The 17140-nt window shown below is 45.9% G+C and overlaps 1 protein-coding gene across 5 annotated transcripts in view; it reads left to right on the forward strand.

The window, feature by feature from the left end:
* The first annotated feature begins 9101 nt into the window (after positions 1–9101).
* Acap2 (ArfGAP with coiled-coil, ankyrin repeat and PH domains 2) overlaps positions 9102–17140 on the forward strand; it is a 123114-nt gene continuing 115075 nt past the window's right edge. Inside the window, exon 1 of one of the 5 annotated variants that reach the window (XM_087901616.1) lies at positions 9102–9409. In XM_087901616.1, coding sequence (XP_087757742.1) covers positions 9357–9409 — 53 coding nt within the window. In that variant the 5' untranslated portion in view covers positions 9102–9356. The remainder of the gene's footprint in view (positions 9410–17140) is intronic. The other 4 variants (XM_087901607.1, XM_087901613.1, XM_087901608.1 and 1 more) reach the window with 4 other exon arrangements.

Consider the following 17140-nt stretch of genomic DNA (forward strand, 5'->3'; position numbering starts at 1 on the left):
TATTGCAATATTGGCTATATATGGCCTTAGTCTTCCTATTTGCCCTTCAGGCCCTATGCATTCCAACCATCTTGTGCTTTGTTTTACACGAGATAGTATTCCAATTCCCAGGAACTGAACATCTACCTCTTGAAGAGGCCAATTCGGATGCCAAGATTCTGGAGTAATGATACTTACATCTGCACCTGTGTCTAATAAGCCTTCAATAAAAATGCCATTTATACAGACTCTTAGCTTTGGTATTTGATCGTTAATAGAAGTCTGCCAAAATGTATGTTTACTCTGTCCTCCTGAGTTTTTTGACTCATTCTCCACATGTAATTCATCATTTAGACCAGTATTACTTTTTACAGCAGACATTGGAGTTTTCAATTTTCTTGGTGAGACACATTTTCCACTGTAACTGGGAGTGACTGGGCCACTTTTGGTTTGGGGGCTTGCGAGAGGTCCCTCAAGGAATTTCCCGATGGTATCGGGTTGCCTTGTCTGTCTGTTTTTGACCTGCATTCGTTGGACCAATGTCGGCCTTTACCGCATCTCCTACATATACCTGAAGGCTGAGGTCTCCTACTTTTGTCATTCCCAGAGGAGATATTATTCCTAGAATTTCTTTGCCTGCAATCCCTTTTCAGATGTCCCAATTTACCACAATTAAAGCACCTGGTAGTTTGATGTCTCCTCATAGCTTTGGAAATCGCTTCTCCTACCCAGGATTTATCATTATAGCTAAACGTCTCAACATTCATTGTATGCTGTATCCATTCTTCCATAGGTGCTGATCTAGATCTTAAAGGCCCAATTATCTTTTTACACTCTGTATTTGCACTTTCAAAAGCTATGGATTCAAGAAGTATTCGTCTAGCTTCTGGGTCTGTTACCCCTATGTCCAGAGCCTTAATTAATCTTTGTACAAAGTCAGTAAAGGGTTCTCTCTGTCCCTGCCTAACCCTGGTATATGATTCGACCCTTTTTGCTGGATCTTGTATTCTATTCAAAGCATTCAAGGCTGCTTTGTGACATAAGGACAGCACTTCTTCATCATAAAGAGCTTGGACCTGTGGATCAGCATATGCTCCTACACCAAGAATTTGATCTTGGGAAACCTCCACACCTTTTGCTCTTCCTTGCTGTTCCATATGTTTGAATTCCTCTCTGAAATAAATTCCAAACATCAAGGAAGGTCCATCATCTAAAACTGCAGACACTAGCTGAGAGAAATCATGGGGGATAGCTCTGACATTAGAAGCCCAAGTCCTTATCATTTCCTTAACAAATGCAGAGTGCAAGCCATAATTAACGACAGCTTGCTTAATTTCTTTTAAATCATTCATTGCTATTGGTATCCATCTAGCTTCTTTAACTCCCTTTGAGCCTTTAGAAGTTGACCCTTTGTCAGAATAAATTACAGGGTATGTCGTTAGAACCCTGGGTAAGCCAGTTGTAACAGCTGGTGGTGGCATTGTATCCTGTCCTTGTGCCTTCTTACTCTGTTCACCAGCTCCAATAATTTCTTCAATCATTTCTAATCTTTTTATCATTGTCTCCCTTAAATCCTGAATCTCCTGACCTACCCGTGTTTCTAGGAATTTCACTAAGGTATCAGTTTTTTGGTTCCCATTCTGGAGGTACAGTCTATCTGTTACCTTATCAAAACTTTGTGGTAACGTCTGAACGTCAAATTCAACAGCCTTAACCCTTTCAGGTAACTTCCTAGTACCCTTGGATATGGAGTCAATTTTGTCTATCATAGTATCCACTTGTTCAGATAACCCCTGATTTTCAATAATTTTAATCCTTTCAACTAGTTGTTCATTATTAGTCCGTAAAAATCGTATCTTTCTTAATGATAAAATATTGAAAAGAAAACTGAAACCTAGTAACAAGTAAATTAATGTATCCCCATAGTCATATAAACCTTGCATGACATAATCCAGTGTATTAATAAAGAAAACAGTAAAATTGGCGTTGGAAACAAAAACTGCCATATTACCTCTTGTCTAGTAGGCACGCTGTTGCCAAGTCGCAACTAGAACCACTGCAAAGGTGACGGAAACGGGGTCCTGTTTCAGTGTCCGCCTTAGTATTTGTTAAAAACTAGGAAATATAAGTTGCTCAAGAAAGAAAATGTAATTAAATCAATTCCATACACGGAACCAGAAACCTAGAATCCAGGGGTAGAAAAGAGCAACCCAGAAGTCGCGTATGCCTCCACTTAACCAAGTCGTTCTGATTCATACCACTAAAGCACTGCATTTCCAAGGGAAATTTAAAAACAACTCAGAAAAGAGCAAACCAGGCAGGCAGAGACTGTCCTGAGCCTGTGGAGCTTGGGAGGTGTGGGGTTTAATTGAACTGCTGGCTCCACACACAGGGCACAGGCCGCAGCTGAGGGAGGGTTTGTGACTAGCCAAGCTGGCGGCAAGCAGTTGAGTGGGGGGGAACGGGGGGGGGGTTCTACAACCAAACGTTGGGCACCAGATGTAGGCATAAGTCACAAACAATCCCACACCAGTTTGGAATTATGACTAATAGAATGGTTATTTATTCAAAGGGGAAAAACTTACAGATCACCGTCCCAGACAACAGCCCCTCTGTGTGAACAGGAAAGGAGTCTAGGAGCCGGAAGCGGAGCCGGAAGCCAGAGAGAGAGTGGAGGACAGCTGCTGCCTTTTTAAAGAGAGAGAGTCCACGCCCCAATGGGCTGGTATCTCAGCGGCTATTGGCTGAAGGAGCGGAAGGAGCTACTGCAGCACTTCTTGATGCCCTCTGCCCCAGTTCCTCTTGCTTTTGTGCTATGTATCGTCCTTGTTTGAATCTCTGTGATAAACATTATGACCAAAAAGCAACTTAGAGAGAAAAGTGTTTATTTGGCTTACAGGTACAGGACTACCTGCCTAAAGGTGGCATTGCCCACAGTGGGCTGGGCCCTACCATTTCAGTAATTAATCAGGAATATGTCCCACAGATTTGCCTATAGGCCAGTCTGATGTACGTGATTCTTCAATTCACATCCCACCTTTCCAGATGACTCTAGTTTGTGTTAACCATCACAATTGGTCTCTTGCAAACACATCAGCATTAAACTGTAACATTTTCTTTCTTGTTTATTCCCAAGCTCCCATATTAATATTGATACCATATTAATACAATATAAATATACAGTAAAACTTTCAAAGTCCCACCATCTTTAAAAAATTAAAACACTACAAAAATTTAAGGTCTCTTAACTTTGGTCTTCTGCAAAATAAAAAACAACTTGCTTTCTTAGTCCAAGTGGGAAGAACCAAGACACAATTACATTTAGACACAAACAAAACCCAAGTCCAAAAATGTAAACAGCTCCGTATCTGATGACTGGAACTCATCCAAGATCCTCTGGGCTTCAACAGACTCGGACAGCTCTGCTTCTCTACCTTTGACACCAACAGCACATGCGTGCAGTTTATCTCACGTGTGCACTCCACACTTGTGGGCGTCCTTGGTGGTCATCCCGCCATCCTGCCCTCTCCAAAATGCTTTGAGCATCTACATTGCAACTGAGGTTGCACCTCGACCCATGGCCTCCTGGCTTCAGGGCCAAGCTTCAACGGCTCTCTATGAGCCCTTCAATAAGGCAACTCTCAGGTTGCCAAAATCAGTATCACAGAGGAGACCCTTACATATCATCAAGTACAGCTGCCAGCTGTAGACCCTGCCTTGCCTCGTTCGGCCTTGCCGCCTCTGGACCACAGCTGCTGTATGTTGTCTCTGAGGAAATACTTCCCAGAAGACTTTTGCCTCAGGATGTTGGTTCCTTATTAATCACAGCTGACTTTTCAGCCTACCTAACCAGCACCAGTTGTCCCAATAAAGCAAAGTTTCACTTCAGCCGTGCTGGTCTCTCGTTAATCACAGCTGATTCTTCTGGCTCAGCTGACCAGAAATCAGAGATTCTTAACTTCAATATATCAACTAAACCACTCTGCTGCAGTCTTTGTTTCCCTCTGAAGCTCCCAACCAAGCATTTCTCTCATCTGCATTTCTCTCAACACTATTTATCTTTTGAAGGTCCCACAAATGGCTCAGTAAGCTTTGAACATGAATGACTTTGCCAGTCCCAAGTTCCAAACGCTTCCACAATCCTCAGCCAAACAATCTGGCCATGGCTGTCACACGGAGAGCCCACTGCCTGGAACCAATTTCTGTCTAGTTTGCATTCTGTGGCTGTGATGAAACACGACCAGGAGCGATTTAGGGAGGAAAGGGTTTATATGGATTACAGGTTACAGCCACTCTTACTTGACCCCAAGGCTAGAATCTGGAGGCAGGAGCTGAAGCAGACAGAATAGAGAAACTTGGCTTACCGGCTTGCTTTCCACGGCTTGATCAGTTGGCTTCCTTTTACAACCCAGGACCACCTGCCTGGGGGGGGGGCACCACCCACAGTGGGCCGGGCTCTCCCACATTTTTCTCGCTAGTAAAGAAAGTGCCCCACAGACTCACCCATAGGACATTCTGAAGGAGACAGCTCCTCCATTGACAGTCCCTCTTCCCAGATGACTTTAGCTTGGGTCAAGTTGACAAAAAACAAACAAAACTAACTGGCACGCACATATTCCATTACCTTCTCATTTCCCCTGCTCCTCTCTGTACCTGTCGTCCTCACCATTTCTACTTCAGGAAGCACAGATGTCCAGAAATGACAGTCTTGACTCATCCACCAGCTGAACTGCCGAAGGATTTCAGGTGCTTAGATAAAAGTCAGCATTCCTCAGGAACTTGTCAAACAGGTTTCCAATTTGTCCACCAAAAGGAGTCATTTCCCTTGCCTCCAGCAGAAAAGGGACACATAGTTCCCCATTGTGGGGGCTATCAGCACATCTCAGAGTTCACGCTAGCTAGCCTCCAGGCTCCTATGGCTCCCATTCATTCATAAGTACCCGTTAGTCATTCCGCACTCCAAGTTGGCACCCAGGTCCCTCTCACCTATGCCTCTACCCTGAACCCCCAGACCTGCTTCAGTTCACAGGTTTCTCCCCTCCTGGATACCTTCGAGGTCCCCCCTTCCTCTGCCACCCTTCTCTGATAGTCTCCCCTCTCTGGCAGACAGCCCTGGCCATGTCTAGTCTGTTGCGTTCTCTCTGCTCTGGACTCTTCCAGATGCCTCTGGATATTTTCGCTCTCTTGTCCACACTAAAAACGTGTCCCCCTAATCAAGGATTGGCCAGTTTGGTGGTTTCTTTACTGCGGGCCCCTCCTATACAATATCTAGAAACAACTACATGAACATATAAATTCAAATGTAGATTCTGCCTATGAAAGAAAATACTGTGTTTGTCTTTGTGAATCTGGATTACTTCTCTTCTATATCCCCAAGTATCTGTGGAGTAGGGTGTTGAGTTCTTTGGTCATAAGCCAAGGATGCTACAGCTGGGCATATGGTAGATTTATTTTTAGCTTTTTGAGAACTCTCCACACTGATTTCCAGAGTGGCTTGCACAGGTTTGCAGTCTCACCAGCCATGAGTCAGGGTTCTTCCTTCTCCACAGTCTTCTCTACGCATGTTGTTTTGTTGATCTTAGCCATTCTGGCTGGGGTAAGACCAAATCTCAAACTTATCTTGATTTGCATTTCTCTGATTGCTAAGAATGATGAACATCTTTTGAGCTATTTCATAGCCATTTTTATTTCTTCCTTTGAAAACTCTCTGTTCAGATCCACGGTCTATTTTTTAATTGGGTTGCCTGTTTTCTTAATTCTTTGTTTTCTGAGTCCTTCGTATATTCTGGATATTAATCCTCTTTCAGATGCATAGCTGACAGATGGCAAAGATTTGCTCCTATTCTGTAGGTTTCCTCCTTATTTGATTGATTATTTCCTTAGCTGTGCAAACTTTTCTTTCTTTCTTTTTTTTTTTTTAAGTTTTGTGAAGTCCCATCTGTAACACATAGGATACTGGTACTGCCTGTATTTCCTTTAATGGCTTCAGGTTTCACATTGAGGTCTTTGATTCATTTGGAGTTAGTTATTGTAGAAGGTGGTAGATACCATCTAACTTCATTTTTTAATATAATTATCTCAAGTTTCATCCATTTATAGACAAATATCATAATTTCTTCCTCTCTTCATCTGGTGATAGACCTTGAGGCTAGTTCCATTATCCTGGCTATGCATGGTGTGCAGGTACCTCAGTGGGATGCTGACTGAGAATCCTTCATGTGTACATCTAGGAATGGTGTAGGCGTATCATATCATCTCATGATCACGATAATCCTAGCTTAGTCTATGCGGTGCCTCCATCCTGATTTCTGTGGTTTACAGTGGTTTACATTGCAATAGTTTACACGCCCACCAGTGCTGCAGAAGGGCTCCTCTCTTTCTGTGCCTCACTAGCATTTATTGTGATTGCTTTTCTTTTTTACTTTTTTTTTTTCTTGGACAGGGTTTTTCTGTGTAACTATCCTGGCTGTCCTGGAACTCTCTCTGTAGACCAGGCTGACCTTGAACTCACAGAGGTCCACCAGTCGGAGTGCTGTGATCAAAGGTGTGTGCCACCCCACCCAGCGTGCTTGGTTTTCTTGATCAGCCTTCTGACTCTGGCGAAAAGTAATCTCCACGTAGTTTTAATTTGCATTTCCTTGATGACTAAGGATACTGAGCATTTTTTCATTTTCTTTCTTCCTTTGAGAAACGTCTCTCAACCCATTATCCTATTTATGAAAAGAATATATGTTTTTCTTTTGGTGTTTAACTTTTGGAGTTTTTCCCAATTCAATTAAAATTTGTATTTCTCTTTTTTAAAAGTGTGTGTGTGTGTGTGTGTGTGTGTGTGTGTGTTGGGGCTGGGGAGATGGCTCAATGCTTAAGTGCACTTGTTCTTTCAGAGGACCCGAGTTCAGAGTTCAGTTCCCACTACTCACATCAAGTGGTCCACAACTGCCTGTAACTCCAGTTTCCCTGGCTTTGACACTGTTACCTGGCCATTGCAGATACCAGAACATAGGCGGTATATACTTGCAGGGACAAACACACATGCTTTGAAAAGTAAATAGAAATTAGTGTGTGTGTAAAGCCCATGAGTGTGTGAGTATGGACATGAACTTTCAACAGCGTGAGTGCTGGTCAGAGCACGCACAGACTTGGTGGCTTGTACTTTCTTTCCAGTGTGGGATCCAGGATTGAGCTCAGGTTTAGTGGCAAGAGCCTTTCCTGCTGAGTCATTATGCTGACCCTGGAGGGTTATCTATTTATTTTTTATTCTTGTTATAGATTCTAGATTTTAATGCCTGTCATGTGTGTAATTAACAAAAATATTACGATTCTATAGGCATTCTTTTTACTTTTCTGTTTTTATTTATTTATTTTTTAAAAAATGCCATGTGGACGTTTTTTGGGGTATGTGTGTGGCACATGCATGTGTCTGTGCCCATGTGTGTGCACATGCCTGTGTGCTAGAGGTAAATATTGGGTGTCTTCCCAGCAGCTCTTCACCTTGTATTTGGAGATAAGTTCTCACTGAGCCCGGAGCTCCTCAGTTCAGCCTCTCTCCATCTCCCAGCCCTAGGACCACAGCACATACCACCTTATTTAGCTTTTTACATGGGTGCTGAGGATCCAAATACAGGTCCTTGTAATGGTGTGATAAGCCACTTTGTCATTATCTTACATGTAGATGGTTCTTCAGCACCATTTGTGATGGATATGAGCACCATATCCCAGCTATGTTTTTGACATCGCTGTTAAAGATTTGGTAGTGTAGCTGTGTGGTTTTCCTTCTGGGTTTTCGGTGCTATCCCAAGGCTCTGCCTGTCTGGGTTTGCGCCAGTATCACAGGGTTGATGTTACTATGTCTGTGTTTTTGAGACAGGATGTCACTATGTAGCCCAGGCTGGCCTCATATTAAGATGTTGTGCAGCTGAATTTTTAATCTGCCCCCCCCACGCCACTTTTAAGGGTCTTGCAACAGAATAACGAAACATTGGTAAATAACTGACTGCATATGCTGACTGATTGTCACAATCAATGCAGTTAAACGCAGTATAAAGGGCTAATTCTCTTGGTAAAGTTACAATCCTAGAAAGGAATAACCTGACCAGTTGATATACTTGAGGATACTGAGCATTTAACAGTCGATAGTTTGTAGCTATCAAGAGAACCTATGTAGATCATAGAGATGTAGAATTCAATTAAAAAGAAAAGCGAAACAGTTTCTAAGGAAAAAAGAAACACACAATGTGTGTTCTTTGAAAAGTTTAAGCATTATGCTGGAACGTTCTAAATGTGCAGAAGAGATCAAGGTTTAACTGGAGGTTATGAAAACTAGCTAGCGTGCAACCACTCTCAACATATGCAAATGGCCAAAGGTTACAGACTTTAGATAGATAGTAAAAGTGAGCCGGCTGAGGCTTGACCTTTGACTAACCTGCAAAGAAGACAGTAGTGCAATTCCAACCAACATTTGTAGGATGTGTGACACCGTGTCCACTGGACAGTTCTATCAGATGCGTGCTGTGTCAAGTGGGAAAGCTAGGAGATAACTCTAGAAGTTGCCTGCAGGTGTTCACAACCACTGGGTTCAAACGTCCCACCTATGCATTTTTACGGATATACTCATACTTTTATGGGTTCTTTTAATATCGTTTAGCCATTGTACTTTCTTTCAGGGAACGGTCCCTGGTTGTATGAAAAGATGTATGTAGAAGCAATTTCCAAATCATTAAGCGGTGGAACCAATACGCGAAAGGTTATCAAAGGTGACCTCACGCCTCTCCTGGCCTCAGTTTCTCTAAACTGAAAGGTTTAGTCTAATCCTTTCCTTGTCATAATTTCTGCTCCCAGATCTCTACAGATTGCTGCCAAAGCTGCTTTAAAGAGCACATCTTCTTTTCAGACCCGAGGGAGGGGTGAGGGAGTGGGGTGGGGGGGCGAGCGACGCAGGCCACGTGACTTCCTTCCTTCTCAGGACGCCTGCGTGGCCAGCCTCCTAGCAACCCGTGCATCCCGCCTAACGACACCAGCGCACCGCGGTTGGCTGTCGCAGCGGCCGTGCACCTCCCGCGGGCGGTGCTGCCGGAAGCCCCTCCCGTGGCCGCAGCTCGGTGGCTGGCTGGCCGCGGCTGTCACTCCGGAGCGTTTTCCCCTGGCCGGCGCTCAGCTGGGGCGGAGGAAGAGGCGGCCTGGGCCTGCCGAGCTGTTGCAGTCTTCGCGGCTGCTATGTCCAGGGTGCGCGGTGCTCTCCGCAGCTCCGTGCAGCGCTAGAGGCGGCCGAGCGCCCGCCGACGCCGCCCGGATCCCCGGTGCCACCGCTCCTCCGCTCCTCCACTCCCGCAGCTCCCGCTGCTCCTCCGGCGTCGCTTGCGAGGCCAAGCGGAGGCAAGATGAAGATGACGGTGGATTTCGAGGAGTGCCTGAAGGACTCGCCCCGCTTCAGGTAACCCTGCCCTGTCTCCCGGTGCCTTCCGGAGCCGCCTCTCCCGGCAGCGGGGCGAGAGAGCCGGTCTTGGGGAGCGGCCACTGAACCCCGGATCACTCGTCAATCCGGGGAGCAATCGCTGGCCCCGGTAGTGCCCGCCGGCTGCGGGAGCATCGACTGACCCGGGAACACCCGCCAGCCCCCGGCAGCACCCACCGACCCTGGGTGCATCGTTGGCTGTCGGGTACACCCGCAGATCCTGGGTGCACCGCCGACCCCGGGCACTCCAGCCAGCTCCGGGAGCACCGCGGGCCCTCAGTCCGCGCCTTCTGACGGGGCGGGCCGCAGCCTTTCGCCCGCAGTCCGAGGCGTGGCCGAGAGGGGACGTCGCCTCTTCAGCCCTGGCTCACCGCCGCCTCTCCCGGAGCCCGGGCACCGCCGCATCGCTAAAGTCGCGTCCCTCTCTGGCGCTCTTCCTCTCCCTTTCCTTCCGCTGCTCGTCGGCGCCCACCTCCCCACCCCCCTGCACGCCAGCTTTCTGGGCATCCTTGCGGGTCACTTAGTTCCTCTTCCCGCTTCTCAGCGGCCCTCGGCCGGGGAGGAGGGGGCAGGGGCCCCCGGGAAGCGTCGGCGGCGGATTCGACAGGGTCGTGGCTGGAGGGGCTGTTGAACCACCTATTCTAGCCACTCTTGACCGCCACGGTCTGCTCTGCTTTCCATCGAAGCTTTTGGAAGAGGTGCAGGGTTGAGGCTAGACAAGACAGCATTTCTGCTTTGAGAACGGAAGTAGGAGGGCCCCGAAGATTGCATTTGTGTTCCTCTTCCCGCGGCCCGGAGGGCCCTGGATCACAGTCGGATGCTCCCAGTGGATCTGTCACAAAACTGATGTGGTGGCATTTGGATTCACATGGGCTGGCCTGCCTTCCACGTGAGAGGCGGCAGTACTGAAGGGGTCCAGAATCCGTGCTCTTTCCCTTTCGAGCATTATAGGAAACTCTGGGTTTGGAGAATGGAGCTTTTCTAGGCTGTGGTTTACAGTGTGCTGGATAGGGCTGGCCTTAGGCCTAAATAAGACCTTAAAACTTCTGTTACATAGTGACATTTTATGAAAGCTTCCTCTGAGCATTGGTGCGCGCGCGCGCGCGCGCGCGCGCGCGCGTGTGTGTGCCCACCGAGCTCCCTGCCAAGCGTGCATTGTAAATTCTTGCACCCTCCGGGAACTAGCTGTTCTCAGCCTTCTTCTGACTGTTAATTTGGCATCCCATTCTCCTCTCCAAGAAGAGGAAGGAGACGTGTAGAATGAGGGAACTTAGAGGAAACTTAAGGACACGTTGTCTTTGCTCGTTTCTAGACGTAAGTTTTATTTGACGTTGGTGCTTGCAAACAAACACAGCTCTGCACTTGGTTTCGTTACTGTTGTTGCCATTAGACTTTGACAGTTTTATGTTCTGGGTGAATTGAAGGACCCTGGAGACCCAAACAAATTGTTTAGGGCAGCCTTGGAGGTTAGCTTTCCTGACTGGGCAGCAAATGAAGTAATTTTAAAATAATACCTTGGGAAGTTTTGCTTATTTTGAACGTTTTGCCTAGATGATTCAGCTGTTTGCGTTTGTGTGTGTTATATGTTCATGTGTGTGTGTGCAGGTGTGTGTGTGAAGGCCAGAGGTGGTCATTGGGGGTCTGCCTCAGTTACTTTCCACCTTGTCTTTTGAGACAGCCTCTCTCTGAACCCCAGGCTTGCTGATTTGGCTAGACTGGCTGGCCAGCGGTACCTAGGGATCCTCCCATCTCTGTCTCCCTAGCGCTGGGATTATAGGGATAGTGAGGTTCCCTTTTTTTAAACCTATGTTTTGGGGAATCAACCTCAGTTCCTTTGGCTTGTGTGGCAAGGGCTTTTACCCACCGAACAGTCTCCCCAGCCGTCAGCTGTTTATCTTCACAGGAAGTAACAACAGGTTTTTGTTTTTTTTTTTTTCTTTTTAGAGACTGTAAGCTTTGTGCTTCCCTAGTTTCAGATACATTTGATTTGGAAAAAAAAAGGCAAGTTAAGGGAAGTGCTTTGGGTAGGCGTCTGGCCTTTGATGTTAGTTACATGTCACGTGACCCTTTCTTTTTAAAGTAACCATTGAATATAAAAGAAGAATTAGAGATGCCAGGTTGTTATGGCGTGACGTGGTGAACTTTTTTGTTCAACTTGATTTTAATATTTGCCCTATTTTATATAGATAGAGACTTCTAGCATATCTAGCCTCTGGCATCCCAGTTATTGTCAGCTGCAAACTGGGAACAGATACCAAGGTTCCAAGAGCTCCAGCGTCTTGTGTTCATTTTGGGGCCTCGATTAGATTTACAGTAGAGAACAGTGCCAAGACGTCGATGGCCCCTTGTTCACATAATAATTATAGTTTTCGGTGTCTCTACTGTTGTGTAGATTTGTGTTGTATCTGGATAGGATATTTCATTAATATTAGTTCACATCACGTGTATACTGGATAAAAATGATTTAAGAGTGTATGTGAATTTATTGGAACTCATATCAAAATAGAGAATCTGTGAGCCGTGGGTATGGGTGACTGATGTCTATATGCCCGTCTACCTCAGACAGTGAGGCAGGAGGATTATGAATTGGTGGCTAGTCTAGACATCTTAGCAAAAGCCCTGTCACTTGGACCGAGGGGACGGCTCAGTAGGTAGAGCACTGATGGGTGTGATCCTGGGCTGAGGGGACGGCTCAGTGTGTAGAACACAGATGGTGTGATCCTGGGCCGAGGGGACCGCTCAGTGGGTAGAGCACAGATGGTGTGATCCTGGGCCGAGGGGACGGCTCAGTGGGTAGAGCACTGACTGTGTGATCCTGGGCTGAGGGGACGGCTCAGTGTGTAGAACACAGACGGTGTGATCCTGGGCCAGGGGACGGCTCAGTGGGTAGAGCACTGTAGAACACAGATGGTGTGATCCTGGGCCAGGGGGCGGCTCAGTGGGTAGAGCACTGTAGGGCACTGATGGTGTGATCCTGGGCCGAGGAGACGGCTCAGTGGATAGAGCATTGACGGTGCAATCATTGAGGACCAAAGTGTGGATCCCCAGAACACTTATAAATGCTGGGCTGGCAATCTCAGCACTTTGGAGCCTCTGGAACACGTTGGCTAGCTAGATTAATAAGCTGCCTAGCTAGAGGAGCTGAATCAGTGCTCTGGGATCAAGTGAGAGACCCTGCCTAAATATATAAGGTGGAGGATGATGGAGGAACACCCACAGCTGCCCTTTAGGTATACTTACACATATATGTTTGTGTGCTTAGATATACATACACCAACCTACATAAATATGGACACACATGCACACCACTCACATATACACATGCAAACACAACAAAACTCTGCCATTCGCTGCTACCAAGGAGAACAGGAGTAATCGTGAGGGCTGGTCTCTGACTTTAATCCCTTAAAACCTTTTTCGCTTTTACTCACACTGGGGCTGGAGAGACAGCTCAGCTGTTAAGAGCACCGACTGCTCTCCAGTGAACTTGAGCTCGATTCCTGGCTTCTACGTGTCGGCTCAGAGCTGTCTGTAACTACAGCACCAGGAATCAGTGCCCTGTTCTGAGCATGAGGCATACATATGGTGCACAGACATACATGCAGGCCAAACATCTATACACAGAAAATAATAAGGAAACAAATTAAGGCCACGTGGTAGTGGCACACGCCTTTATTCCCAGCACTCAGGAGGCAGCGGCAGGAAGATCTCTGATTTTGAGACCAGCCTGGTCTACAAAGCCAGTTCTAGGACAGGACGGCAGGGCCACATACAGGAGTCCTCTCTTGAAAAACCAGTGGGGGGCGGGGGGGGGGGAATCAGAACAGAAACTATGGAGCCTCACATTAAATTTTATACTTTCAGTATTGAATATATTTTATGTACTTATCTACCACCAAAATGTGAATTTTAACTGTATAAAAAGTTCATTGAGTTTTGTAGATTTTGGGTCCTGTTAATTTTGGTGTGTGATACTTTTATTTATTTGCAAGTTTTTAAATAATAAAGTTTATAAAATAAAAATTATTTCACAAAATGAATCTTTTTTTTGGAGGGGGGTTTGTTTTTGAGATAGGGTTTCTCTGTGTAGCCCTGGCTGTCCTGAAACTTGTTCTGTAGACCTGGCTGGCCTCGAACTCACAGAGTTCCACTTCTCTCTGCCTTCCAAGTACTGGGATCAAAGGCGTGCACCACCACTGCATGGTTCACGAATGAATCTTATGGCATTTAAGTGACATTTGCGTGTAACTGCCTTGGATGCTATAAACATAGTGCAAAAGTCAGATCTTGTTGAGGAAAAGATTCACCACTACTCAAGGCTAACACCTTCATTTCCCTGCTAAACTGCTGGGAAAACATGAGGGGATATGGCTGAAGTGGGGGGAAAAGGATGCTGTTGCTGTGAATTTCATAATTTGAATAAACTCGGTGCTTTCTCTTTCATTCCAATGTTGGGTACTTTGATTTTTGCTGAATAGATTGGAGGACACATTTCATTGTATAATTTTGGGTTCTATTTTTAGCTTTTAAAATACCAGTCTAAACGCTGAAAGGTCAAAATCTTGTTATAAAAATCTGCAAGTATGTAAATGTATCTAAGTGTACCTTTTTTTAAAAGAGGGAATGTTTGGGAGGCAGACATTTTAATTAATATTTACTGACGTTTGAATTTGTGCCTGAGATTGTGAGTAATTTCTTGTTTGAATTTTCAGAACTCGTAATCCAAATTGTTTCTAGGCTTGGCATGTTGGTGGCACCACTGCAATTCCCAGTACTCAGGGTGCCAGAGGCAGAAGGATTATGAGTTTGAGGCTAGCTAGGGCTATGTAGTGAGACTTTGAAAAAAGAAAAGATTTTTTATGTGTGTGTGTGTGTGTGTGTGTGTTTTGCCTAAATGTATGTCTGTGCATCAAGTGCACCCAGTGCCCATGGCAGTCAGAAGAGGGCATCGGCTCCCCAGGAACTGAGTTACAGACAGCTGTGAGCTGCCATGTGGGTGTTGGGAATTGAACCCAGTTCTCTGGAAGAGCAGCCAGTGCTCTTAACCTCTGAGCCATTTAAGTTCTTGTGCGGTATGTTTTCACTCTGAGTAGTGTTCGTATACAAACACAATCACTAAGCTTTTAGACATTAGTCTTTGTGATTTTTTTTTTAGCCTTTAACCTTTAACAATATCTATTGTGCATTATTCTGAAAGTTTTGTTTTAGAGATTATAGTTCTGATTTGATCCTTGTTCAGTAAATTAGAGTAAATTTTTTTTTTTTTTTGAGACAGGATTTCTCTATGTGTCCCTGGCTGTCCTGGAGCTCACTCTGTAGACCAGACTGTAGAGCAGGTGACAGAGATCCACCTGCCTCTGCCTCCCGAGTGCTGGGGTTAAAGGTGTGCAACACTGCCTGGCATAGAACAAAACATTAGACATTAATGTTAAAATGTGTTAACGATTAAAAGCTAGCTGCATATTTTGACTTTGTTAATGATGTAGAATTTAAAATGATAACTTTGTAATAAAAATAATTAAAAAAAATTGATCCAAGGGTTGTTATCTGGATGAATCTTGGTCTGGAAAATACTAAATGGGGCCATGTCAATAGCCTGGCGGTAAAGTGCACACGTCTGATGACCTGAGTTGGCTCCTTGGAGCCCATGTAAAGGTGGGAGGAGAGAAGGGAACGGATCAGAGTTGTCCTCTGACCTCCACATGTGTGCCATGGCATGCAACCCTCGTTGTGTAAAGACAGTAATAAGTAGAAAATACTACATGAAAATTCTAGAAAATATGGACTAGAACGTTTATGCTGTATTTTGATTATTTTTTGTGTGTTTGTGTGTTGTCTATGTGTTCGCAGAGGTATGGGTATATGTTTATGCATTCAAGGCCATGGGGTTGGAATCTTCCTGTATTGCTCTCTACCTTATAAGTTTTATTAGTATATATTAATTGTATATAACCACGGGTTAGTGGTTTCATTCCTGTCATACATGTACATAGTCTTGGCCCTTCATCCGTTGCTACCCTTCTGTATCCCTCTTCCATTCCCTTTGTTTTCACAGCTGGCTCCTCTCTACCTTTGTGTCTTCTTTTGGTGACCCTCAGGGCTGCCTACAGGCACACAGGCACCTTACCATAGGCCCCACGGCTGAAGAGAATGTCTCTCCTTCCCCAGCAACCACTAACTGTGTGTAAGTCCTCAGCAGTGGTGGGGTCTGTGAGCCCCGCTGTTCTCTGCGACAGTCCCTCGCTTGTGCAGGTCATTCCAACTGCTCTGCACTGAAGAGTGTAATAGCCATACCATGCCCGAAGGCAGCGATCCATATTGCTCGCTCCTTCCTCTGACTCTTAACAATTTTTTCTGTTTCTTCCTTGAGCCTTAGTGGGGATGATACAGAAGGCCCTCATTTCCGCAGTGGTTACTTGAATTTTCATCACTGACCAATTACAAATCTCTACAGTTACCACTGACTGCTGCAAAACATGTCCCAGCCACTCTCTGTAGGTATCAACATAGCTATTTTGATTGGCACTTTGATGGCCACATTGTGTCCATTTAGCAGACAACAGTAGCAGTGCCCCCCCCCCCCCTTCGCACTCTGGCATCCCCAGCCATAGGCTGTCCACAGTACTGGATGTGAATTGGCTCCTGTTTCCTGGACTTCGAGTCCAATCAGCAGCTGGTTGGTTGCTCCATGACAGTGCACCCGTGGGCACAGCTTGCACGGCTGGCTTGTAGGTTTGGAGGCTGGTTTATAGCTGAGCAGGACCGTTGATGGAATTCCTCCTCAGCCTTCTCTTGTGGGCTGACATTCTCTGGTCTCCTTAGAGCTTGATTTCTGTTTTGTGATGGGGCGTATTCCACCTTATTTTTTTGAGGCAACTCTCTGACTGAACCTGGAGCTCAGGAGTTGGTTAAACTGGCCGACTGGCTAATGAACCCCAGGCATTCGCCTGTCTCTGTACTTTCTGCACTGGCTATAGGTGCTTGTTGGCACGCCCGCCTTTGCTTTAGTGTTTGAGACCTGAACTCAGGTTCTCAACGCATGTGCAGCAGGTAGTTACCAACTGAGCCATGTCCCCAGGCCTGAAAAGTCATGTTTTAAAAGTCGCCTGTCCAAGTAGTGTGGTGAAAAGTCAGTCATTGTCCCGCTCCATCCAGCTGGGATGTGCTGCTTCCTTTCCCAGCACGGTTACCGTGTGTGCCACCCGCCCATCAGCCACTGAGTGGTCTTAGTTCGCAGATGGACTGGGTGGGATTGGAGTGCTGTGTTCAAGCAGTCTTTGTCTTATTTAACAGTGGGCTGGAAGTGTGAGAGCGGTGGTGCAGGCAGATCTAGACAAAGGAAACTGTAAAGTGCTTCATTTATGGGAAAAGGCAAAATTCTCCGTGAACAAAGGAAAAACTGGCCTTATGCTGAGATGCTAAGGTTTGCAGTATTACTGTATGGCTGTGCACCATCCTCCTGAAGTTCATTTGTGTGTGGAATGTTCGGTCCCTAGCCACAGTGCTGTTTTGGAGGTTATGAAGCGTTGGGAATTGGGACTGGATGGAAGTAGGGTCCTCAGGTTGTCCTTATGAAAGACCTGGTTCCTTCTTCTGGCTTTGCTTCCCATCTGCCTGTCACAAGGTGAATAGCTTCCACTGTGTCTTCTGTCACTCTGATGTTCTGCCCATGGACATGGGGCTGAGCAACCATGGATGACCCCTTGGGAA

This window comes from Myodes glareolus, chromosome 2 (genome assembly GCF_982192425.1).
Source record: "Myodes glareolus chromosome 2, mMyoGla1.1, whole genome shotgun sequence".
Classification (NCBI taxonomy): domain Eukaryota; kingdom Metazoa; phylum Chordata; class Mammalia; order Rodentia; family Cricetidae; genus Myodes; species Myodes glareolus.